This window comes from Lutra lutra, chromosome 17 (genome assembly GCF_902655055.1).
Source record: "Lutra lutra chromosome 17, mLutLut1.2, whole genome shotgun sequence".
Classification (NCBI taxonomy): Eukaryota; Metazoa; Chordata; class Mammalia; order Carnivora; family Mustelidae; genus Lutra; species Lutra lutra.
In genome coordinates this window covers 38,644,244-38,671,749 of record NC_062294.1, presented here as the reverse complement: position 1 = coordinate 38,671,749, position 27,506 = coordinate 38,644,244, and the positions used below count along the sequence as shown (strand labels likewise).

The 27,506-nt window shown below is 42.6% G+C and overlaps 1 protein-coding gene across 2 annotated transcripts in view; it reads right to left on the bottom strand.

The window, feature by feature from the left end:
- The window catches only part of URI1 (URI1 prefoldin like chaperone), a 98,823-nt gene extending 74,701 nt beyond the window's left edge, over positions 1 to 24,122 (bottom strand). The window contains exons 1-2 of one of the 2 annotated variants that reach the window (XM_047711303.1): positions 23,879 to 24,122; positions 21,365 to 21,474 (exon numbers count right to left, since the gene is read on the bottom strand). In XM_047711303.1, coding sequence (XP_047567259.1) covers positions 21,365 to 21,474; positions 23,879 to 23,885 — 117 coding nt within the window. In that variant the 5' untranslated portion in view covers positions 23,886 to 24,122. Of the gene's footprint in view, positions 1 to 7,614; positions 8,075 to 21,364; positions 21,475 to 23,878 lie in introns of those variants that run through there. The other variant, XM_047711302.1, reaches the window with a different exon arrangement.
- Positions 24,123 to 27,506: the final 3,384 nt, after the last annotated feature.

Here is a 27,506-nt window from a genome sequence, read left to right as displayed (position 1 = left end):
AAATAGCTAATAAGATTATCACTACCCCTTACTTATTCTTACTTCTGTAAATTATGTGCAATTACTTCAAAAAATAAAAAGCAAAAAGGATCCCTTGGACTTAGGACCTGAAAAACATGATGACTATTTTTCCTGATATACTGAAAGATAATATATTTCCACTATCCACTGAAAGGCCTTGATGAAATTAACGCCCCAGTAGCAGTGAGCAATACTGGAGCCCAGATCTTGATCTCTAACGATTTCTCATTAAAAAGAAACAGGACTCTTTGAAGAAATAGTCAATTTCAGGACTCAAGCAAGAATACTACAAGGTAAGCCTAGGATACCTTGTGCCCAAATATCTTGTGCCCAAAACCAGAGTAATCATCAAGGAATTATGGAACATGCCAAAAGGATGCAAGGGGCTCCCAAAGGCCAAACTGTAACAACTTAAGCATCACAGGAATAATGACAAATTATCACACGCTAAAATGTTAAAAAAAAAAAAAAAGTTTATAGTAATAGTAAAAGAGGGGAAGAGGCTCTTTACAGAAAACTGCCAGCTATCCATTAATATAATAACTAATTCAGGCAAGGAATACCCATAACAAAGGGTTGTTGGGGAACAGAGTATGTAGAGTCTTCAGGCATTATTAGCATTTAAAGCACTTAATCCTACACAGGGGAAAAGGGTACTTTTATGGTGGAAAGATCTGGCAGATGCCCCCCTAAACAAGTAATTAGCAACACCAATCATGAGATAAAGTAACATGTATCTCCTGCTGTGAGGCAGTGAGAAGTTATCATCATCTATGTAGTATTCTTGTCATAAATGTTTAACTATTTTTTCATGATTTTATTCAATACACATTTCCAAATTGTGGGTCCTTCTATAACAAAACTTTTGTCAACTCTTCAAAAATACCAAATTCATAAAGAGGAAAGGTGGCAAGGGGGTTATTATAGATGGAAGGAGCCTAAGGGAAAGACAGCCAAATGCGATCTTGGATGGAAAGAGCTATAAAAAACATTTTTAGAAAAACTGAGGACATCTGAGTATATTAAATAATAACATTGTGTGCGAATGTTCATTTCTTGGGTGTGAAAAAAAGATATTATGTTTATGCAGAAATATGACCTTGTCCTAAAAGAATATGAGCTTCAGTATTAGAGACATGATAATGTCTGCAATTTACTTTCAAATAGTTCAACAAGGAAAAAAGAAAAATGAATAGACATATAAAGAAAAATCAAATGGTACAAAATATTATTGATACTCTAAACTATTCCTTAAATTTTTCTGTCTTTTTACAATTTTTCAAAATAAACCTAACAGCTTAAATAAGAAAAACTGTCCCCCACCGAAACAAACACTACCCTAGGGCAAACTAAAAAGATTGAGACTCACATCAATCTGGAGATGAAGGAAAGAATGATACAAACTATAAGATTTTTAAGCCCATACTAAAAACATTAGATGAGAAAAGACAAAATCAAGCACTTATGGTTGAAGCATAGACTCTGCACCTCCTCTTCCCTTTCCCCACCAGTGTTTTGGAACTCTTCTTGCCTTGTACTCTACTCTGGAGAGGCCTAATATAATGACAATGGGTTTGTTTGTCTGTTTGTTTCTTGAAATACTGTAGCATAATGTTTACTAAGAAATTCCAAAAGACTAAAATCAAACCTGTTTTTTCTAACAGCACATGACTGGCATGACAGTAAGTGCTAATAACAGTAACAAAAACAAGTTTCTCTAAAATATAATTCACAAGTAATTAGTTCTAAAAACTCATTTACTTAAAAAATATACCTTTGGCTATAAACAAACTTATAACCTTGCCTTTCTTAGAAGTGGGAAAAAAAGCGGGGAGAGAGAGAACCCAACATTAGAAAGATCAAACACAGTCTTCAATAAGTTACCTATAAAACTCAATTTAGAAATAGCATTCTCTAGGGGCGGCTGCATGGCTCAGTATGTTAAGCATCTGACTCTTGATTTCCACTTAGGTCATGATTTCAGGGTCATGGGACTGAGCCCTGCCAACTCCGTGCTCAGCATGGAGTCTGCTTGAAATTCTCCCTTCTCCTCCTCCCTCTCTTTATTAAACAAAAGAAAGAAAGAAAGAAAGAAAAGAAAGAAGAAAAAGCATTTCCTAAAATTCAAAACCCATTCAGAAAAACTCTTAGCTAACTCGGAATATAGGGAAATTTCCTTAACCTGATAAAAAATAAATACTAAAAATATCCACAGTAAACATCACTTTGACTGAAATTTTTAAAAGTTTACCCCTAACACCTACCACCATCATCACCATTTTTATTCAACCTTACACTAGAAATTCTAGCCAGTGCAAAAGGCAAGAAAAATAAAGAGCATAACAACTGGAAGGATAAAATAAGGCAATCCTGAAGAATCACAACAACACTTAAACTACCAGGTATCAAGATGACTTACAAAGCTATAATAATTAGTGTAGGTTTGCAAGAAAAGACAAACAGGCCCTTGGAACAGAGTCAAGAAATGGACCCACACATAAAGTTACCTTCTTTATGACAAAAACAATGATGCAATGGAAAAAGGACAATCTTTCCAATAAATAGTGATGGGGCAACTAGGAATGGTAAAAATGAAACCTGACCTCAATCCCCCATTATACACAAAATCAATTTCAGGTAGACTGTAGATCTAAACATGAAAGGCAAAACAATAAAGCTAGAAGATAAGAGCATATCTTTAGAATATTAGGGTAGGAAAGACTTCTAAAAACAAGACCAAACACACACACACACACACACACACACACACACACACACCAATCATAAAGGATGGTTAAAATTCAGAATTTCTTCTCTTCATCAAAAGACAGCATTACAGACTGTTAGTCAAGCCACAGACTAGAGTAGAAACTTACAAAGCACTCCTTAAAAAGTACTCATATCAAAAGTACATAAAGAACTGCTATGCACTAATTAGAATATGGTGAACATCCCAAGTGAAAATGGACAAGAGAAGAGCAAGTTATTTTACCAGAAACAAACAAAACAAAACAAAACAAAAAAGGCCAATAACTATTTGGAAAGGTGACCAACCCTATTAGTCAATATTAAAATGTCTAGCATTTAGACTATCAAAGGTCTCTGAGAACATGCAACAGCTGGAGCCTTCACCCCTGCTGACAAGGAGTATAAGTTGGTATAACCACTTTGGAAAACAAGCATCATAGGTAGAACTGAAGACAAAAACCCCACTAGAAATTCAGGGCAAAAAGTACTAACCACCCAAATTGTTCACCTGAAAAACTGAGTCAAGGAAGATTCTAATATCAGCCTAGTGCACACAGAATTTTCATGATATATGATACAACTTGCCGATCTCATTATCCCTTTCTCCACACCTGAGAAATGGATGCTTATAATTTAAGATCAGTATGATTCTCAAAACACATTCCAATGGCTTCTCATCTCATAAAAATAACCAAAATCCTTACAATGGCCTGCCACAGCTCTCACCATGACTCATTCTGAGCTGGCTGCCCTGACTAGAAAGCTCTTTTCGAACATACGCTCCTTTGCCAAAACTTTCTTTTCTACCTAGCTTTACCTATCACAAACCACGTGACATTTTAAATGTGCCTATTCCATGCCTTTACCACCAGAATGTAATTTCCATAAAAGGACTTTGTTTTGTTCATTACTGTGTCCTCAGCAGAGAAATGTAGTAGACATGTGCCTGTGTGTGGCATGCAGTAGTGCCTGGCATGCAGTAGTGCTCAGTACTGGTTGAAAAGTTACATGCTTGGATTCTGGGTTTAGAGAGAACAGCTGTTTTATTGGGGACAAGGCTGACAGTTTCTTAAACTATGTGCAGTTCAGTTTATCAGAAGAAATATGAAAACCCTCCATTAAGTTAAATTAGTTGTTCTGCTTTATGAAAAAATTTGAAATATTTAGTGTGAATCCAGGTTCTTTATCAGGAAAGCAAAAATTATTCCAAATTCCAATGGACAAGTATAAGACCACTCAGCAGTAATCATAATAATATTATACTCATGAATTCTCCAAAGTTACTATCATCCTACAAATAAACCTATGAAAACAATACTATATACCACTTTTTTCATATTACAATAAAATGTCAATAATTCTGCTAATAGAGGTAATAATATCTGGAAATATAAAATGCAAATATCATAGAAATATTACCCTGGCCAAGAAACCAAAATTTCAACATAATGCAACTCGAAGATAGAATTAAATTTAACAAGATCTAAGCATGAGGAAACTTCCCTAGAACAGCCCACTACAGTCCTAGATCATAACTTATATGGCACACAGGTCAGTCTAAAGAGGCTCCAAAGCAGCTCACATTTTTTCACCAAATATTTTACTGTCATTGGTAAAACCGCATTTAGTTAAAAGAAGGGGGTAAAAAAAAAAAAAAAAAAAAGATGAGCCAAGTTCTTGTCCCTGTAATCTCCTGACAGAGAATTAAGAGCAAATAAAACCTCCAAGGAATAAAGAAAAAAGGAAATCAACTGGGGAATGGATGTTTGATTAAATTATACTTATCAATTCTGGAATAACCAAGAAAATAAACCACACTAACTGGTGTTCCAACTAGCCAAGAGCCATTTTTCAGGCCCAGAATGTATTTAGCAATTAAAGATACAACATTCCAGTTTTCATTACAATTAATTTAAATAAGTTTTACTAACAGCCTTTATTGAAAGAGCTAAAATCCCACCCAATTTCACTCACTTTTAGCTAAAATAAGAAATGAAATTGTGTGCTTTAAGAACATGTAATGGTGTTTGCCTATATAAACTGTGAATAGTTACATACAAATAAATGTAACTGTAACCACCCTACACATACTGCTCTACAGTTTTAAATGCCTGCATAAAAGCTCCTCATACTGTCATGTTCTAATCAATATCCTAATGTTGGATTTTTAATTTTTCATTGTTGGATTTTTAATTTTTCATTATTATAAACAAAGCTGCAGGGAACCTTTCTGTACATGTCTTTTTGTTACCTCAAAAGGAACAAAAAAGACGCTTTAACTAAAAAAAAAAAAAAAAAGTTTTGAAAATGTTTCAGCTTTGATGCTATGTATGAAAACAATGTTAAAATATTTGATCCTGGCCATTTAGTACAGAAGTTGTCATTTGTCAGGGCTGTGGCTCATTTATGCCCCTCCTTTTGTCTTTTTTCCTCAGTCAGTAATTTTTTGTCTTATTATTCAGTGCTCCAAACATAAGGGAAAAACAGAGAGAGGAACCAACTTGTCATACTTCTTAGCTGAATTTGAAAAAAACAAAACAAAAACAAACAAACAAAAACTAGTGATGAGCCAACATTTAAACCACAAAGTACCTGGCAGCCTTTCTCACACAAGGCTCCCAGTGAAAAATAATACCCTAAATCTAAAGTATCCATTGTATGTAATGAATTAATTTCTCTCCTCTGCATCTAAAGCCTACTAGCTACGTGTACACACACACACACACACAGTCATTCATATCACTATCTTCAGGTGTTAATTCTCTCTCACACTGGAAAAACCACTGGAAAAACTGAAGTCCTAAAGCTCATTTAACTGGATTTATATTAAAAAAACACTAAGTGCCACACAAATACAAAGCTACAATGACATTTTTCCTTTTTTCATTCTAAGAATGTCCCAACACTTCTATTATTACTGTACTATGGCCAGGTTGGTTTTAGAGCCTAAATAAAATCCCTCACAAAAAAATTTAATTTTTACTTGGTAAAGTTTTCCTATACTAAACGATAATTAAAGTATAGCTATCTAACCAGTATATTTTGTGGCATTATGGGTCTCCTGTTCACAGAAACAGATCCTTTAAAATACAGTGTAGTCTATTTAGGGAAGGGCTTTATCATCAACTGGGAATGATTTACATACCCATGACACACATGCACTTGCTTACTTTATGTGCCAAAACATTAACACAACACAGAAAAGTAATTTGGTAACATAGTCAATGTCCACTGAAAATAGTTATTTCGGTTCCCACAGGACTGTAACTGAAAAGGCAGTCTTCAAATGTAACTGAATACTATACCAGAAAGCTGTTCAGAGCACCCCAAAATGTATCCTTTGTATTTCAGCCACACTAACATCGGAATAAAACTAAAGATATCTCTTTTTACCATGACAAACAGAAGAAAACATATCAAGTCAGCATTGTGCACATTATACTATGAAACAGACAAGCGTAATCTCTCTACAGAATACACTAAAGGCGATGGGAACACCACCTTCTAAGGCTCTATTTCACACTTCCTGAAAGAACAAAAAATGTAAATAGTTTTGAACCAAAAAAAGAATAAATTCTTCTCAGGAAGAGCGGTCTTTTTTCTCTTCCAAAAAAGAAAAATGATAATAATAAGATCCAGTAGTGTCTTCTAATTTAAATACACAACACTTGTTGGATTAAAAAAAAAAAAAACAGCCAAGTTTAAAACTCAGCAGTTGTACAAGGCACTAGGGGGGAAAAAAATGGCTGTCAGAAAAGGAAATACAATGCATAAAATAATTTAGAACTAGAATAAAGTAGGAAAGATTCCCACAGTCATCCTGACAGGTAGCTTCCAAGCAAGCCAGGATTTTTCAGGTTGTATCAAAAGTCCCTCATCTCGCGGAACTGAGTATATTTACATACCTATGTAAGTAGTCATTTTTATACAGGAATGTTCAACAGAAAAAGTTAGGGATTCCCACTGTTAAACTTTTGAAACAACTTCCCAACGCTTTTAACTAAGATACTCCCAAAACGGCCTAGGACCTTTTTAAGTAAATTAATGCTGCTTGTCAAAGAATTTCAAACTTTCAGCAAATCACCTGAACCTGAAATGCTACAGAATCCAAAGGGGGGGGGGGGTCCTCAAATTCAACATTAACACTGTATGTCTTAAATTGGGGAAACTTTTTCATATACAATCCCATTAGGAAATGCAAAACTTTCTTCTCTCTACACTGGCAGATTAAAACTCACATTTGATATACGACTGAAGTTAAAATGTAATAAAACAGCGTCCTATTTTGACAAAAACTAAACAACAAAGCTGGAATTCCACATGAAGGGTATCATTACAAACCTAATAAAACTTCTAAAAGCGATCCGATAAAGAGTAACAGAGTATACATTTTAGCAACTGTTTTTTTAAAAAGCTGATAGGGTGAGCACTTCCATTAACCGCCTCCCCCACCCCACAAAACTCCCACGCACTGTTGCATTCCTAACGTCTAAAACCTCACTTAGACCAGTTAAACAGATTGTCACCTCCCTCTCCCCCATCCCTTCCCTCCCCTCGAAGGTCAAAGGGCTCCAGACAAAAGACAACAAAAGCACGTGACAAAAGTTTCTCCCAACACTTTCTCTCTCCAGGCCCAAAGGCTGTGCTCCCCCGCGGCACGGGGTCAGGATGGAGCTGCGCCCCACACCAGAAGGCTGCGGCCCACAGACGGCAGGAGGGGCCCGCCGAGGCGGGCGAGAGGGAGGGGGATCGGACCCCGAGGAGGGTCCCAGCCCCGGGAAAGGGGGCACGGGCGCCTCCCGAGACCACCGGCGGAAGCGCGGGGCCCGGAGCGCGGCCTGTTACCTTTTCCTGCTCCTCGCGGAGCCGCGCCACCTCCGGGGCACGCAGCGGCGCCGCGGCCGAGGCTGAGACTGAGGCTGAGGCTGAGGCCGAGACCGAGGCCTGGGGCCCGGGGTCGGACGGGGCCTCCATGGCGGGGGCGCCGCGGCCTCAGCGGGGCGAACGAGTCCTAAACAAATGTTTATGAAGGCGGCGTGGCCGGCGGCTGCCCAGAGCCCGCGTGCTCGCCCTCATGCACTGCGCGCCCGGCGCTGAGGAGGCCGCGCCCGCCTTCTCCGCTACCGCGGCGGCCGCTGCTCGCGTCCGGGCTGCCCGCGGCCGCATCTCACACGCGCATGCCGCCCGCCGCCGCCGCCGCCGCCGCGGGCCGAAAGCAGCAGGCGGGCCGGTGAGAGCCGGAGGCGCCTGTCCGGTGGCCGGGCCGAGACAGGCGTCCTGTGGCGGCCGCGCCTCCTCCGCGCCTCCCCCGTAAGCTCCGCCTCTCGCCCCGCCCCGCGCGGCACGTCGGGAAGGGCGTGCGTAGCCTCCTCCCTTGGCCCCGCCCCCCGGGGCGAGTCACGTGGTAAGGGAGCGTAGTGGCTGGAGTAGGCTTAGCCTAGGCTGAGCTGGGTTGCAACCCTCTGGAAGCTTTCATTCTAGCGGCATCGACGCTCAGAGAGTACTCCTGGAGATGAGCACTGTCTTATTCTTGTGCCCTTTCATCCTCCATGCTCCAGTCGCTTAGCGCTGCGTCTGGAGATAGGGGCTCAGTTTATGCACCAAAGCAGTTTCGTTAGGACATTTAATTTTAGCAAAGTCAACCCTTCCCTGTGCCTGTTTAATGAATTAAAATATGCAATTATATTTTGCCGTGTATTAATTACTGTGATTGTATTAATATAGTGCTGTGTTTGGACTATTTAAGAGATTTTTCAAGGATAACTCTGCCCATTCTTTTTCTTTTATTTCAGAACTATGCCCCTTTTCTCCTAGGGCCTCTGTACACAGTAGGCACCCAATTAATGCTTACTGGCTGGAACTGGCCTTGGCCTAACAACCACCTCTGCTCCAATTCCTAACAGGAATGGATAGATCCTGTTCCTTCGGCATTGTACAGATGGGAATGGGCTTGGAGTTACCTGCAGTTTACACCTTCGTGTGCCTGCTTGCTCTATTTCTCTTCCCTCTCTCCTGGCCTGCTCCCCAGTCCAGACAGACCCTTTTCCCATTTGCTTCAAAGGAAGATAGAAGGAAAACTTGGGCAAATGGTCAATGTTAATTCCTCTCTTTTCCTCACTGCATATCCAACATCAACACCTTTGAAAGAGCCAGAATCTGACTGCTCATATCACCTTCTCCAGCTCCACCATCATGTCTCTGTCCTCAGCCACCACTGTAGAGTTTTCTCTGGCCTCCTTGTTTCCACTCTTGTCCCCTGAAATGCCCACCTGATCTCCCCTCCTTCAGATGTTCAGCCCCAGGCCACATGACTCCTATTCCTATGGGAAGCTGACCCACCCCCAGCTCCAGTCTAAAGACAATGCATTTTCCCAATAAGTGGCTGATTCAGGAATGGGCATGTGACACTTCACAAACAGAGGTTTTCTGGAGATTTCTGAAAAAGTTCTCCCTCATTCTTTGGAAGTGTTTCCATTTAGAAAAAAAAAAAAAATTACCCATCCGTTGGTGGGGAAGTACAAAGCATATGGAGGTGAGTATTTCAGGTCTAGTAAGACAGCCTAGACACCTCCCAGACTCAGAATGAAGTTGAGTCTGTGGTCAGCAGAGCCAAGAGACAGAAGTTGAGTTCTCCTACGTCACAGCACTTGACTCAGGCCTGAATCTGCCAATTCTGAAATCTGCATTACCTTTGGACTTCTGGTTAAAGAGACCAGTAAATTTCCTGACTGATTAAGGCAGTCTGCATCAGGTTTTCTATCACTAGCAGCCAAAGACTCTGATTCATGCGCTCCCAATCTGTTCTCAGCTCAGCAGCCTGAGGGAGCTTTTAAAAATAACCAGATCATGTCATTCTCCCTGTTTGAGCCCTCCATGACTTCCCCTGCAACCAGAATAAAATCCAGACATCCTACTAGAATTCTGGACTGCTTGACCCACCTGCCACTCATACCCACCACAGTTCGTTTCCCCCTTCTCCTGACGCCAAGTCTTGGCACTGGCTGAGCTTTCTGCCCACTGTACTCCAGATCTTTGTATGGTCTACTCCTTTGTATTACGCAGGCCTCAATTCAAATCAAGAGGTTTTTCTGACACTCTGTCCATAGAAGCCCCTCCCCTCTCCTCCAAGCATCCCCCAGCACCTCGCTTTTAAAATTTTCATAGCACTTACCACTTTTTAGGATTCTTACTTGTATCTGATCTGCTTCCATACTGGTCCCCTTCTCTTCACACTAGAACACCATCTCCATGAGAGCAGAGAGTTGGTAGCCATTCTGTGAAATTTGCTGCTTCCTTCTACTAGGTCCTAGAACCCAGAAGCGACAGCAGAAGAACTTGAACTATAAACCCAGACACACCCAAGTTGTGATCCCAACTCTGCCACTTGCGTTGCTGATAAGCATTAGGCAAGACACTTAACCTCCTTCTGAACTTCGTTAATTTGTACAACAAGTCTTAGAGTGATACCTGCTTCAGGGTCGGCTTGAAGAATTATGGTGATCACAATTATAAAACTTCCTGTACCCACCTAAAACCCTTCACATTATAATCACTCATCCAGGTGAACATCAGCCACCCCAAAATACCTTCAATAAAGAAAAATGAAATTTCTGCAAATATTGTTGACCCTCTTCCAGGTACCAGGCCCTCCACTGGGCATGGAGAAATGAGGTAAGCAAGGCCCCAGAACAGTCCATGGATCTTGGAGTCAGTGGAGGGCTGCAGACGTTGAATGAGGTTCTTACAATTCTGTGGGAAGTTTGTCCCTAACCTGCAGGTCAAAAGATCACCCCTCCAAGAAGCTCCCCTAGTACTTCATCTGCTTATCCTTAGAGTTGACGCTGATCACTTTAATCCTTGTAGTAGGTGGAGATTTTTGTACATTTCAGCCTCCCCTCCATGGAGAGGATGAAATCTTCCTTAAATCTGAAAAATACATAGCAACGAGCATGGCAGTTGCTGCAGTGTGCTGCCATCTCTCAGGTGCCAGTGACAGAAATTCAACTTAAAGTGACTTATGCAAAAAAAAAAAAAAGTGGGATTCGGGAAGACATCTGGCAAAATGGTGGAGTAGAAGACCCAGGGAACAGTTCCTTCATCAAAACAACATCTAGTTTCTATAACTCAAAACAGGAAACAGTTCAGAGTCAACTATTTGGCAACTCTGGAACCTGAACAGATTAAAAAAAAAAAAACCAGGAGAGTTCATAATGAAGGAAGAGGTCACTAACTGTTCGTAAGAGGATAGTGGTGGGGAAGGGGGTGTGAGAGCCAGCTGCCATGCCCCGTTCCTCAGCCCCCACCCCACCATGCAGCTGTGGGACTGGCAGCCAGCATTCCTAGAATGGTCGGCTGATGCCAGGATGAGGAATAAGATCCTTGTTATGAATGTTATGGGGTTATGCATTTCAGTCAGTCTACCAGCTCCCTGAGAGACTGGTGGAGACAGCACCAAGGCTAGTCTGGGTTTTAGCCTTCTGGAATTGTAGCAGTCTCCCCTACCAGCATCTATGGGAAGATTTAAAGGGACCGAACACTTTTTTTTTTTTAAAGGAAATCTTTGTCAAATCACTGAATGGCTGCAGAGCTAACAGAACAGAAACTTCAATGACTATACATACCAAGGTATACACTTTGAAAAAAAAAAGTTGGAAAATCACTAAATAAATGGTGGCAAACTCCAGCAAGCAAAACTCAGCAATCCCTAGAGCAGGAAAATTGGATTTCCAGAATTACTGCATAATAATACTCAAAATGCCCAGTCCTCAACAAACATCATAAGGCATACCAAAAAATAAGGATGTAAAGCCAATTCACAGAAGAAACAATAATTAGAAACCATCCCTAAGAAAGCTCAAACCTTAGAAATATTAGTCAAAGACATTAAATCAACTGTCTTAAATATACTTAATAAGCTGAAGGAAATCATAGACAAAAAAGTAAAGGAAACACGAAGAAAGAAACAAAATAGAAACACTAGAGCTGAAAAATACAATAAATAAAAAATAAAATAATAAAATCACTAAAGGAGCCAAAAAGCAGATTTGAGCAGGCAGAAAAAATCATCAACAAACTTATCCAGTCAGGTACAGAGAGAAAAAAAAAGTGAAGAGATAGTAAGAGAGCCTATGAGCCCAAGGGATACCACTAAACGTACCAACATTTGTACAACAGGAGTTCCAGGAGAAAAAAGAGAGAAAGTGACCAAAAAATTTTGAAAAAATAATAGCAGAAAACTTACCCAATTTGATGACAGACTGAATACACACATCCAAGAGGACTAAGCAACTCCAAGTGGATAAACTCTAAGAGATGTGTATAACTGAGATACATTATAGTCAGATTGTCAAAACACAAAGCAAAAAGACAATCTTAAATACAATTAACAAGCAACTTCTCCATATACAAGGAATCCTCTATAAGAATAACAGGCAATTTCTAATCAGCAATCAAGGAGGCCAAAGGGCATATTCAGTTCTGAGAGGGAAAAACAAACTCTCCACAACAAATTCTATATTAGACAAACTCTCTTTCAAGAATGAAGGAGAATTGGGGCACCTGGGTAGCTCAATGGGTTAAGCCTCTGCTTTCAGCTCAGGTCATGATCTCAGGGTCCTAGGATCAAGCCCTGCATCGGGCTCTCTGCCCAGTGGGGAGCCTGCCTTCCCCCTCTCTCTCTGCCTGCCTCTCTGCCTACTTGTGATTTCTCTCTCTGTCAAATAAATAAATAAAATCTTCAAAATATAAAAGAATATAAGAGAATTAAAACATTTCCAGGTAAATAAGAACCAAAGAAGTTCATTACTAGTAGACCTGTTTCACAAGATTTGCTAATGGGAGTCTGCTGAAATAAAAAAACACTAGACAATAACTCAGTCATATGAGAAATAGAGAACACTAGTAAAAGTAGTAACTACATAGGTAAATATAAAAACCAGTATTATTGTAGGTTTGGTTTGTAATGCTTTTTACACTTAGAATTTAAAAGATAAATGCATAGAACAATCATTATAAATCTATGTTAATTGGGCACACTGTGTATAGAAATGTGATCTGAGACAATAACAATATAAAGGGAGAAGGGCAAACACTGTAGAGGATCCCAGTGTATACCACTGAAACTAAGTTGGTTTTATTCAAACCAAGGTGTTATAAGTTTAAGATATTAATTGTAGTTCACAAGGCAAGTACTATGACAATAACTAAAAGTATATACAGACAAAGAAAGAAGGGAATCAAAATGATACACTACAAAATAATAAATACAAAAATGTAGGAAGTGAGGAACAAAAAACATAAAAGGTACAGAAAAACAAATTGCTACTTGGCAGAATTAAGAATTAAGTCACTCCTTATCAATAATTTCTTTAAATGTAAATGGAGAGGTTCCTGGGTAATGCTGTCACTTAAGCATCCAACTCTTTGTTTCAGCTCAGGTTGGGCTCTCAGGGTCATGAGAATTGTTATGCTCTGAATGTTTCCCCAAAATTCTTACATTGAAGACCTAACCCTCAATGTACTGAATTTGGAGACAGATCTTTTATGAAAGTAATTAATTTTAAGTAAGGTCAAAAGAATGGGGCCTGATCCTATAGTATTAGTATCCTTACAAGTTGTGCACCAGAAAACTCATTCTTGCCACATACATGCTGAAGAAAGGCCATGTGAGGACATAGTGAAAAACAGTCATCTCTAAGTTAGGAAAGATCTGTCACTAGAAACTGAACTTGTTCGATCAGGAACTTCTAGCTTCCCAAACTATGAGAAAATAAATTCCTGTTGTTAAGCACTCAATCTATAGTATTATTATTATTATTATTATTATTTTATGTTAGTCACCATACAGTAGGTCATTAATTGTTGATTTGGTGTTCCAAGATTCATCGTTTATGTGTAACACCCAGTGCTCCCTGCAATACGTGCCCTCCTTAATATCCATCACTGGGCCAACCCATCCTCCCACCCCCACTCCCCTCTAAAACCCTCAGTTTGTTTCTCAGAATCCACAGTCTCTCATCATTCTTCTCTCCCTCTGATTCCCCCCCTTCATTTTCCCTTTCCTTCTCCCAATGTCCTCCGTATTATTCCTTATGCTCCACAAGTGAAACCATTTGATAATTGACTTTCTCTGCTTGACTTATTTCACTCAGCATAATCTCCTCAAGTCCATCCATATTGATGTAAAAGTTGAGCATTTGTCTACCAAACATTCAAAGAAGAAATAATATCTATTCTCCTGAAGTTCTTTCAAAAAATAGAAACAGAAGAAAAACTTCCAGACTCTTTCTATGAGGCCAGCATGACCTTGATCCCCAAACCAGGCAAAGACCCCATCAAGGAGAATTTCAGACCAATATCCCTGATGAATATAGATGCCAACATTCTCAACAAGATCCTAGCTAATAGGATCCAACACTATATTAAAAAGATTATCCACCATGACCATGTAGGATTTATCCCTGGGATTCAAGGGTAGTTCAACATTCGCAAATCAACCAATATGATAGAATAAATTAGTAAGAGAATAGAGAACCATATGGTCCTTTCAATTGATGCAGAAAAGACATTTGACAAAATACAGCATCCTTTCCTGATTAAAACCCTTCAGAGTATAGGGTTAGAGGGAACATTCCTCAACTTCATAAAATCCATCTATGAAAAACCCACAGCAATTATCATTTTCAATGCAGAAAAGCTGAAAGCCTTTCCCTTAAGATCAGGAAAATGACAAGGATGCCCACTCTCACCATTACTGTTCAACATAGTACTAGAAGTCCCAGCAACAACAAAAAGATATAAAAGGTATTCAGATTGGCAAAGAAGAAGTCAAACTCTCTCTTGCAGATGACATGATACTTTATGTGGAAAACCCAAAAGACTCCACCCCCAAATTACTAGAATTCATATAGCAATTCAGTAATGTGACAGGATACAAAACCAATTAACAGAAATTAGTTGCTTTCCTATACAATCACAATGAAATTCTAGAAAGGGCAATTAGAGAATCAGTTCCATTTACCATAGCACCAAAACCCTTAAGATACCTTGGGATAAACCTAACCAAAGAGGTGAAGGATCTATACTCTAGGAACTACAGAACACTCATGAAAGAAATTGAAGAAGACACAAAAAGATGGAAAAGCATTCCATGCTCATGGGTCAAAATACCATAAGCATTTTTCCCCAAAGTGGGAACAAACAATCCTAAAATGTGTATGGAACCAGAAAAGACCCTGGATTGCCAAGGAAATGTTGAAAAAGAAAAATAAAGCCGAGGACATCACATTGTCTGATTTCAAGCTCTATTACAAAGCTGTCATCATCAAGACAGCATGGTACTGGCACAAAAACAGACACATAGACCAATGGAACAGAGTAGAAAGCCCAGATATGGACCCTCAACTCTATGGTCAAATAATCTTCAACAAAGCAGGAAAAAAAATGTCCAATGGAAAAAAGACAGTCTCTTCAAAAAATGGTGCTGGGAAAATTGGACACCTACATATAGAAGAATGAAACTCAACCATTCTCTTATACCATATACAATCTGTGGTATTTTGTAATAGTAGCCAAAGAAGATTAATAAAACAATGCTCCTCAAAGCAATCTATAGATTCAAAGCAATCCCTATCAAATCCCAATGACATGTTTTGCAGAAGTAGAAAAACCCAACCTAAATTTCACATGAAATTGCCAGGGACCCTCAATAGCCAAAACAATCTTGAGAAAGATCAAAGTTTGAAAAGACCTCACACTTCCTGATTTCAAAACTTACTACAAATCTATAGTAATCAAAACACTGTTATTAGCATAAGGATAAACATGTAGACCGATGGAATTGAATAAAGAGCCCAGAAATGAACCCTCCCATACATGGTAAATTGATTTTTGGCAGGAGTTCCGAGATCATTCAATGGAGGAAAGAACAGTCACTTCAACAAATGACACTAGAGAAACTGGATATCCACATGCAGAAGAATGACATTGTACTCTTACCTTACACCATATACAAAAATTAACTCAAAATGAATAAAACCTAAACATAAGACCTAAATCTTTAAAACTCTTAGAAGAAATCATAGGGGAAAATCTTCACGATTTTGGAGTTGGCACTCTCTTAAACAAGACACCAAAAGCACAGACACAAAATATACAGGTATATTTGACTCCAACAAAATTAAAAACTTTTATGTATCAAATGACATTATCAAGAGAGTGAAAAGATAAATAGGGAGGAGATATTTGTAAATCATATCTTATAAGGGTTTAATATCAAGAATATCTACCTATACCTATATGTATCTCTATATATCTCTCTTTATAAATTTATATGTCTCCTACAACTCAACAACAACAGAAATTAATTCAAAAATTGCCAAAGGACTTGAAGAGACATTTCTCCAAAAAAGATGTACAAACGGCCAAGAAACACATGAAAAGACACTCAATTACCCTAACCATTAGGGAAATGTACATCTAAACCACAATGAGCTACCAATTCAAGGTCACTAGGATGAATTCTGTGAAGGAGGAGGAGGAGGAGGTGGAGGAGGAGAAGGAAGGAAAGAAGAAAGGAAGGAAAGAGGAAATAAGTGTTTGCAAGGATGTAGAGAAATTGGAACACTCTTTCATTGCTGTTGGGAATATAAAATGTTATAGCTGTTATAGGAAAGTTAGGCAATTTCTCAAAAAAATAAATGTAGAGTTACCGTATGAACCAATAATTTCACTCCTGGATGTATACCCCAAAGAAGTGAAAACAGATACTCAAATACATCTATGTTCATAGCATTACTCACAGCAGCCAAAAGGCGAAAAGAAAAAAAAATCAAGTTTCCATCCATAGATAAATGGTTAAACAAAATGTGGTGTATATATTTATACTGTGTATATACATATGCATATGAACATTATTTAGCCATCATAAAGAGGAATTAAGTTCTGATACATGCAGCAACACTGATGAATCTTGAAAACATGAAATAATGTCAAATGAATGTGAAATTCATCCGTAAGTGAACTAACCCAGACGCAAAAGTACAAATATAGTATTATTCCACTTATATGAAATATCTAAAGCAGGTAAGTTCATGGAGACAGAAAGTAGATGAGAGATTACCAAGGCCTGCGGGTAAGGGAAATGGGGGTCATTGCTCAGTGGTTACAGTGGTTACAAACAGGTTTCTGTTTGGAGTAGTAAAAGAGTTCTGGAACTAGTGGTGACACAACATTGGTTAAATGTTGTTATGCAACATTGCAAACGCAGTCAAAGTCACTCAATTGTACACTTAAAGATGGCTAAAATCATGTGTTTTATATTTTCCCACTGAAAGAAAGAAAGGAAGGAAGAGAAAAACTGAATGAAAGAAAGAAAGAAAGAGAGAAAGAGAGAAAGAAAGAAAGAAGAAAGACAGACGGACAAGGGGTGCGTCTGGGTGGCTCAATCCCTTAAGTGTCTGCCTTTGGCTCAGGTCATGATCCTAGAGTCCCAGGATGGAGCTCTACCTAGGGCTCCCTACTCAGCAGGGAGTCTGGTTCTCCCTCTGCCCATCCCCTACTTGTCCTCTCTCTTTGCTCTCTGTCTCTCTCCAATAAATAAATAAATCTTTAGGAAAAAAAAAAAAGGAACAAACAATGGGCTTTCTTGCCTCATGTAACTGAAAAGTTCAGTGATAGTTGTAGATAAGGCTAGATCCAGGAGCTTCATATACAGCATCATGGATATGTCTTTCTGCTCCTCCTTGGACTTTCTTCTGCATTGGCTTTATTCTGAAGCAATTTCCTTAAACATGGAGGCTCCCAACATTCTAAGTCATCAATGTACATACTGAGCAATCTTTGCGAAGAACGTACCTTTTTCTTCCTAGATAGGCTGGCTTCACTGTCCACAGCTCCAGCCCAAGAGGAGGGGATAGGTCAAGTCCATTCCAACCATAACAACTATGGGTATAAGAAGGTGTCTTCCCAAAGACAATCTGAAGACATGGGAGAGGGTGTTATCAGGCAAAGCCTCAAATGCCCACCACAAGCTTTAGGACTTCAACAAGGGCTGCTGGCCCCCAGGAGCCTGGATATTCCTTGCTTTTTCAAAATTTTTATTTTTTAACCTACTCTTTTCCCTGGTGTAGAAGTTAGCCAACCATAAAATGGTAAGTAATACCAGAAGAAGAAAGATGAGAGTCCTAAATGATCCACTTAGTGGTGATCAAAAGCCTGTGTCAATTAGGATTTATTAAGTTGCAAATGTGTTATAAACTGCCTTAATTTAAAAGACAATTTATTGTCTCTTAGTACTGTGAAGTTCAGGAGTGGGTCAGCTTTCAGGTGTGGCTTGATTAAGTGGCTTCAACAACAACAGCTGGGCTTGCTTTCTCTTCTCTGAGCCCTGCCTTCTGCTGCATCTACATCATTCTCAGCTGTCTGGGAGCTCCAAACTCCCAGCCTCTAGGGTACAGGGGGTAACTCTGCCTGCTGTCAGTGAGAAAGAGAAGCTTCAGTCTCCCGGTTTTCCCAGCAAAAGGCTCAGAGCATCCCATTGACTCTGAACCGGGTCACATGCCCTGTTCTGAGCCAATAAATTGTCTGAAGGACATCGAAAGTTGAGCTAGCTCCCAATGCCATGTACCCCCAAAGCTCAGGCCCTGGTTCCAAAGGAGAGGGAAGGATCCTGGGTGACAGAAAAATCAAGCAAATGTCTGGGATACCTCATGTGCTCACAGGAGCTTGGTAAGGATGGTTAGTTGGGGCATTTAGTTGGCAAATTGGGACTTTAGGCTTCATGGCAGTGTATCTCCCTCCCCTGCCCACCTCAGGCCCTGAGGTTTCTCTGAGCCTTTCCAACTCAGAATGCTATCAGCATGGGGAAGGAGAGAAGCTAGGGCGGGGTGGGGGAGATCTGTGGTCCAATCCAATTCTATCCTTTACCAGTATAGGATGGAGTAGAGTGAGCCTGTTGGTCAAGGTCTCTGCATTACTCACACCCACAGCTCCTTCTCCAAGGACCTGCTTCTGTCATACCTGTCAAGTGATCCCGACCCTTGTTAAACTTGGTCCTCTGAGAAGCAAATGCCAAAACAAGATCAAGATGTGCAAGGTTTATAAGGGGAAACACCCATGAGGGCAAATGGGGAGGGAACCGGAAGAGGCTGCAAGGACGTTGGCCCAGTGTAGGCCTTAACGCCAAGGGAAGGAAAAAGGCTTCCTTCTTTCTTTTTCTACCCAAAACAGAAATTTGGGTAGAAACACCCAAGACTGCAGTGCAGTTCTAAGGACAGCTCAGCAAGGCTGTTTTGAGGAGTCCTCAAGCCAAAGATGGACATCAAAGGAATCCGATGCATCCCAGGAACAGGCCTAACTCAGGATCCCCACCAGGCCCAGTGATAATTGGGAGGCATAGCCTTCACAAAGGCCTTCAAGCACACTGACACCTCTGGCATTGCAAGGTCCACGGTCAGAGACCTGAAGGCTGTACTCCACTGCTCAATTACTCTGATTGGATGTCTGTGTCAGACAGGAACCCTGAAACCTGAGGCCAGAGGCTGCACACTCAGGGGTGCAGGGGACAGACCCTTCCCTAAATGAGCAAGGGCGGAGGGGGGAGGGTTGCTGGAGGAGGTGGCAGACTAGAGATCCTGCTCATCTCAGGGACCTACTGCTACTTAGCCCGGCGTGATCCCATTCTCCGGGAGAAGCCAGATTTCTGAACTTCTTTGCAAACTCACCCAATTTTTAAAAATATCGGCAACTAATTCAACTTTAAGAAATAAAACTGCATGCTAGCCAAAAACACAGGTTGTGTGGGGTTTGTGAGAGGTGGGTCCATGTTGAGGGTAGGCTGGGGCTCTGGAGCCAGAGGTGCTGAGACAGGCCTGCGGAGAGTGGAGAGTGATACAAAGGCAGGGGAGGCTGTAGGGATGCTGGGCTATGAGGCTCAAAAGCAGCGCCCTCAAGAGGACCAGCTGGTGTTGACTCAACCCAGGACCAATCTTGGGAGAGGAGGTGACCCCTCACCCACAGCCATCTGAGAAGTCCCTCGTTCCTTTCAATCAAATCTCCTTTTCTTCTTGAGCACACTTAAAGTGAGTCCCTCATCCTGACGACTATTCACACCACCTGAATTCAAAGATACTCTGTAGGAGTATACTGTTCAGTAAAGCTACAGTAATGCCAACAGTGGGGAGATGGCAAAGGCGTAGGCACACAGATCGGTGGGGCAGACAGAGAGTCCAGAAAGAGTCTCATTCAAATACAGTCAACTGAGTTTTTACAAAGGTGCAAAGGCAATTCAGTGGAGAAAGGATAGGTTTGGTTTTTTTCCAATTAATGATGCTAGAACAGCTGGATGTCTATTTGCAAAACAAACAAAGAAACAAAAGTATACCCACCTCGTATTTTACACAAAATTAACTCAAAAAATTAAATCATAGACTTATATCCAAAATACACAACTATAACACTTCTAAGAGGAAAACATACCCCAAAATCCATGTGATCATGATTTGGGCAATGCAAACATTGATGAATTGTGCCTTATCAAAATTAAAAACATTTGTTCTACAAAATACACTGCTGAAAGAATGAGGGGGGAAAAACCAAGCTATAGACCAGGAGAAAAATATTTTTAAACCATGTATGTGATAAAGGACTTGTATGTATTGTATGTAGAAGGTATCGAGAATTCTTAAAGTTCAGCAATAGGAAAACACACAATCCAATTTAAAAATGGGCCAAAGATCTAAATGGACATTTCACCAACGATACACAGATAACAAAGAAGTATATAAAAAGATGCTCGACACCATTTGTCCGTGGGGAAATGCAAGTTAAAATATCAAGGAGACACTACCGCACACCTATTAGAATGGCTACAATCCAAGCAAGAGGCAATACCAGTTGCTGGCCAGGATATGGAGCAACAGAAACTCTCTTTTATTGCTGATGGGGACACAAAATGGCACAGCCACTATGGAAGACAGTTTGACCCTTTTGTATAAAGTGAAACACAGACTTACCATACAACTCAGCAATCATGCTACCAGGCATCGCCCAGCAGATCTGAACATTTATGTCGACATAAAAACGTGGATGCAAATGTTTATTGCAGCAAAGCAAGGACACAGAGCCAATATGTGTGGGTTTAGTTAACACAATATTGCGCAAATCAGGAACAGCCCTGTTTTGGATTTATTACTTATTACTTGGGGCCTCACCATCCCCCAACAAGGGGAGCGACCTGCGGATTTCCGAGGTATAGCCTACCCTTCTGGTGAGGGACTCAGAAATCTACAGACGTCCCTAGAAGAAGCCCGAATATCACCTTGACCTGGCTTCACACTTAGGGTTGCCAGATTTCACAAATAAAAATATAGAACACTCAGTAAAATATGAATTTCAGGTAACAATACATAATTTTCTACGACGTCCATGCACTATTTGGAACCTACGTACTAAAAATAAATTCGTCGTTTATCTGAAATTCAGCTTTAACTGGGCCTCCTGTATTTGATCTGGCAATCCCCTTCACACTCCCACCTGTGGGAGCCTCCCGGCTCTCCCTCCACATCCATTTACCTACGTCGCTTTTTAAAATAAATACCTTGGGCATCGGGGACTGAAGCACTGATTTCAAATCCCTGCCATGTAACAGGATCGGTTTCGTGGGCCTGGAACAGACGATGCAAACCGGGGCACAAGGACGAAAGGAAGCTGAGGGCGGGGAAGTGAGGGAAATGGGAGAGCATCTTCAGTTTGGTCTTCGGTTAGATTCTCAACTTCAGCTGAACACTGAAATACTCGAAACATTAATACTTGTGAGAGTATTAATGCTTGGATCTGGCCTGGGTGCTGGGGATTTTTTAAGCTCCCCTTCAGCCACATCCAGTTCATCCCAAGTCCCTGAGGCCAGCCCGTGGGAAAGAGGTGGACGATTAGACTCCCTCTCGTGGTGGGACAAATGTCAAAGAACTTGTCATTGTGTGTTAAAACACCCAAAGGTGCCATTTGAAAAAAAAAAAAAAAAAAAGAGGTCTCTGGGATTTACTCCCTATTGTACACTCCACCAGCCCCACTCCACCAGCCCTCTACCATCACTGCTCACCTAGAAAAGTCTGGTGGCCTTTCCAGCACCGTCTCCCTGCCTCCCATTGCCCACCCCATCTATCCCACCCCTGCAACTGGAGCTTCGAGCTCAGAACCATTCATGGCAACCCAAACATCCTAGGCCTCCAGCAGGCCTAGGAGGCCCACATGGGCTGGCCTTTGTGTCTTGTCCTGTGCAGCTCCTCCCGTTCAGGGGCAGAACCACTCTTACCCACAAGCCCATGCTTCCCTGAGCCATCCATTCCTGAGCTCCCAAATTAAGGGCATGTCTCCCCTTTGCAAGGGACAGCCCCGCCCTTCCCTCTTGCTCCCTCCTTCAGGACTTACTTTGGACCCTCCTCTGGGAAATCTTTTCTGAGCACCCAAAGGTGGGTCAAACACAGCACCCCATGTTTCCCTTTACTACACATAGGCCCTTTCACAGATTTTCTCTTAACTTGGTATTGAAAAGTAACATTCATGCAGAAAAACGCACAAATCTTATGCATAGTTTGATGAATTTTTAGGAAGTCAGCATACCTACATAACCAACTTTTGGATCAAGAAAATAGAACTTTTCTAGAACCACAGAAGGTGAATTTCCTCCCTCCCACCATGGGAACTGGGGGACTAGACCCTCCCTCTCCCAGCCCTAGGACAGCCCGGAACTGGGACCTTGACCTGCTCCTCTAAACAGATTCTGTCCTGGGCCTGTGAGTAGCGACCTTGACCTCGAGCTTGTGTGAGCCAGGCTGGGGTCCCATTCTTCAGCCTTCGGCGTGCTGGCAACATCTGCCTGCCCTTAGTCTCCTGTCCCTACAGACCTCCCCAACTGATTCCTATTGTTCAGAGAGACAAGAGAGCACCTATAGTTCTTAAAGCTACCAGGCCCCCTTGAAGGAAGAAATGTTTTGGTTAATAATTTTCCATGCATGTAAGTCCTTTGTTTTCCACTTAGATAGTAGTCTCCAGTGGGCAAGGAGGCTTTCTTCCCTTTACCCTGAGTCCAGCACTAGGCACATAGCAGGGTTTCAAGTAGCGCTGAGCATGACATAACGACAGAAGAGGGCTCTGGTGCCAGAGGGCCTGGGGGTGAGGCTCAGCCCCGGTACTCACTGTGGGACTGGGGTGGTCCTAGGGGCATCTTTAGTCTGGGCTCTGCGTCTATGAAGTGGCCTGATGCTTATCATGATTGCCAGTCCTGCCAGCCTCAGGGCCTCTGTGAGGCTCTGATGGGTTCAGGGTAGGAAGGTCCTGAAGAAACCCCCACTTTTCTATGCTCTGTTCACAGCAGCCCCACCATCCCCATTGGACCAGCTTCCACTCCCAATGAGGGGATGCACAAGCAAATAGATAGGCCAGCTTCAGGGGCATGCGGCTTAAGAGGTCCCACGGACATCAGAGGGGCCCCAGGCTTAACGTACACTCCACTGTCACCCTTCCCAAATTCTTAATTTTCGAACAAGGGATCCTGGATTTCATTTTGCCCTGGGTCCCACCAATTCTGTAGCCAGCTCTGAGGAACGTACCATCTGAGGTAACATGACACTGGATGAGAGAAGCCAGACCCAGGGGTACATCCTGTGTGGGTCCATCCTGTGGAGTTTAAAAGGAGGTGACGCCCATCTAAAGGGTTAGAAGTCAGTATAGTGTTATCGGGGCTGAGTGGGATGGGGGGACTGAACAGAAGGAGTGAGCTCCCAGCCTGGCTCACACAGGCATGGTCAGGTCCCCAGTCCAACACTGCCTCTGCCCCTACAGTGTCTGAGTCATTAGCTCCCAGTTCCAGAACAAGGTCGGAGGGGTGGTACTGCTCAGGGGACCAAGCCCTGGCTGTCCCAGGAATGGGAGAGGGAGGCGCTGGCCCCTCTGTTTCCCACAGTGGCATGGAGGTAATTCACCAGAAGGAAATCAATGTCATTAGGACCAGGGAGTGGAAGCTGAGTGGCTAAAGCGTGGCAAATACGGCCTGCAATGCACCCATTTCCCTACAAAGCCGGTACTCGGAATAAGAGCAAGGAGCTCCCCCGACCTTGCATGAAACTTTGCCTCTGCCTGTGGAGAAAGGAGCGGAGCCGTGACAGAAGATGGGTGCAAACACCCCACTGTTTGGAGAAGGGCTCATGTGGTCCTCCTGCTGAGAAGAAACTGTAAGGCAGGTACACTTCAGCTCACCAACGCACAGGCTGAAACCACCTCAGGGGCATGGCATCCTGGGGAGAAGGACCATGTTAACATCCAGGGCTGATCTTCGAGGAGCCCAGAGAAGATCTGGACGGTTGCCCAGAAAAAACCTCCCGTGACTCAGAGAGGGCTCTAGAATCCGGCAGACGTGAGGATTCCAGTTCTCTGTCTCTCCTGTCACCCGGCCTCACCTGGCATCCCCAGGACACCACACTGCCCCAGACTCTCATCCTGCCCCAGCCTTAGTCCCCACCAGCAGGACTGTCTGCCGAGAAGCAGGTGGTGAGGGACCATGGAGGTTGTGGAAGACAGCTGCCTCTTGTTCCTGGGACTGAGCCAAAAGGGCTCCTTTTGGCCTCACTGTTCCCACTCACCCCCGCTGGGCAGACTAATGCTGGCTCAGCCACGGGGCACGTTTGTGAAAGTATGGACATGCTCGATTCCCTTATGGAAGCATTTCCTGCCCTAGGTCTGGGTGGAGCATGGCCACTGAAGGGGAGGCGGGGGGAGGCAGCCAGTCCTCCGTATCCAAGTAATCAGTTAGCTTGTGCTGCATGCCAAGCCACCCGAAGCTCAATGGCTTGAAAGAACAGTAATTTTAATTTCTTATTCGTCATGAGTTCGCTGGTGAGCAGGGGCCCTCCTATGGGTCGTGCCTGGCTGGAGCGCCTTAGGTGGGTCAGCTCGGCTCAGGTGGCTCCTGTCTCTCACTTCCCCCTGGGACCAGCAACAGCAGAAGTGCACAAGAGAGCAAGCAGACAGGCAGGACCCCTAGAGGCTTGGGCTCAGAATGGGCACACTATGATTTCAGCCTCATTCTTTTGGCTAATACAGACCTCGTGACCCACCCAGAGGCAGCAGGAGCAGGCACTGCAAAGTTATGTGGCAGAAAGCGTGGTAGAGAATGGGGTGGTGAATGCAGTCTCTCCGCTGAGTGAGCGGAGCCCGAGAGGAGACTAGGAAGAAAGCTTGATCTAAGGTGGGTTGCACAGGCTGGCCCTGGCCATGCACAGAGGAGCTGAGAGGAGGGCCACTCTGTGGGGCAGTCCCAGGCAGGGAGCAGAGACCAGGGAGGAAGGAGGCCACCAAGCTAGCTGGCCGAAAGTAGCCTGAAGCAAGCCAGAAGTGAGCATGGACCCAAGTACCTTCTCATGCCGGGGTCGCGCTTGTGACAGGGGCCGCTGACTTACAGAGGAGACGACCGGGGTCAGGCCTATTCCAAAACCCCAGAGCAGTCTTAGATGTATCTGTCTTTACTTAAAACCATGTTTCCTGAACTTTATTCACATTCCAATGGGATCGGTATTTTTTTTTTTTTTTGCCATATCCATTTGCCACCTGTACAAATATTTACTTGATATTTTTTCAATCTAACTCAGCTCATATTTTTAATGCAAAGATTTAATTTAGCAAAAATGTCCATGAAATCATGAGGTCATGTGCTAGTTATGTATATTTCTATCTAATGCCACAGTAAAGTAAGCATAGAACCTCTAGGATACAAAATGTATTACATTGTTGAAGAAAGAGAAGTCGTGGTAGAGTACAGAGAGCGGGAATCCATTTCTAGAAATCAAAACCAGCCCAAACTGAACAAGATCTCTATCTATCCGAGGCGACGTTGAGAAGAGTCAGCCCCATGAGAGATGCACGATTCAGGAAAGCGGACACTGGACGTGGGGTCAGGGGAGTGGAGGTGGGGTGGCCGCACAGCGTCGTATTCTCTCTCTCAAACAGGACGGCAGGTACATAGTTCTTCACCCCCTTCACATCTATTAGAAAGGGCGGTTTCAGATGTTCAGTAGTTAGAAGGAGCAAAACATTATTGCCGCAAGGGTGGTTATTAAGCAAAAAGCAGAACAAAACGGGGACAAAACCTGCCTTCCTATATAGCACACACAAAATCCTCTATCTCGCTGCACTTGGGAAGGCTCAGTCTGAAGGGTAAGACCCACCTGTGCAGACCCTCACCCAGGTGCAGAGTGTCTCGTGGGAAACTGCTGAGTTTTCTGCACGGAGACTTCCAGTGCTGGGCCCCGTGAAGCGTGGGAAGGAGGCACATGCGGAGCTGTCCGGGAACAGCGGGGGACAGGCAGTCACATCTCCCGCACAGCATCGAGCTATCAGGGGAAAAGGTGTGAGCAGCTTGGGGAAGCACGTGGGTTTCCAGAGGAGGCTGTTTGTTTCCCAGATCTGTGTCTCCCTTCTCTAACGGGAATTGAGGTCCCTGGGTTTCAAGCAGGTGTCGCGATTCCACGGGAACACGCCTGTGGTTGCTAGCACGCTGAATCCTTGGGCTGGACATATTTCTTTCCAGAGCCCTGCTCCCCTTATGTGGGCCTCTCCTGGGCAGCACTGCACTTAGTAGAGCTGCCTTTGGGGACTTGTCACATAAACCCTGGGCCCTTTGTGAATGAGGATTGTTGCATCTTCTGCCAGGTCTGGGTAGCTCCTCTTAGAAACCCATCCCTCAGGGGACAGTGAGCCCAAGAATAAGCCAGGACCACAGATGCTAGTGTTTTGATGGCCTTCAGTTCTGATGGGGTCCTGACTTCACAATGGGGGCACTTGTAACTCCCCCAGTAGTGGAAAAGGGAGCTGGCCCCAAAGGGTCCTTTCCTTTCTGGAGAAATGAAGCTATCCATGTATGCCGGGGTTGGGGGTATGTCTGTGTGTGCTTGTGTCTATGTTTTATCTGAACTGTTGTGTCCAAGATGATTTAGGCTCTTTCAAGGCACGGAAGGCATACACCAATACTGAAATTTACCAAAGAAGGAAAGAATGAGTGGGAAGCCCATATGACCTTCAACTCCACGGGAGACAGTCTCCTACTCTAAGACCATAGCATAAGTGAATCCCTGGAATCAGACAGATCTGGCATCTACCCCTTCCTAGCTGTGGGGCCCTGAAAAAGTTACCAGACCTCTCCTGAGCCTTACTTTCCTCATATGGAAAATGGGCTGATAGCAACCACACTCATCTGCCAGAGTGATTGTGAGGAGTCAATGAGATGATGCGTGAGAAGAGCTTTGAGTACTGCTCAGCACAGCAGAATCGTGATGATGCAGTGGTGGGTGGTGATGAAGATGTTGATAACAATGAACATTGTTTCCAGTCCTTTGCCTCCTTCATCTCTGTTTCCGTAGAGAAGCATTCTCAAATATATCAGTCTGAGCCCCTTTACGTGGTTAAAAATTACTGAGGATACCAAAGACCTTTTGTTTACATTGGTTTATCCATTGATATTAACTATAAATTGAAACAGAGAATTTATATACATATATATATAATGTGTTTATTAATTTACTCAAACATAACAATAATAAACCCACAATATGTTAGCATACCAAAAATATTTTTATAAAAATATTACTTTTTAAATGTATTGTTTCACTTTTGCAAGTTTTTGTTATGCCTGGCCTAAAAGAAGACAACTGGATTCTTGTATCTATTTCTGCATTCAATCTCCTTCCATC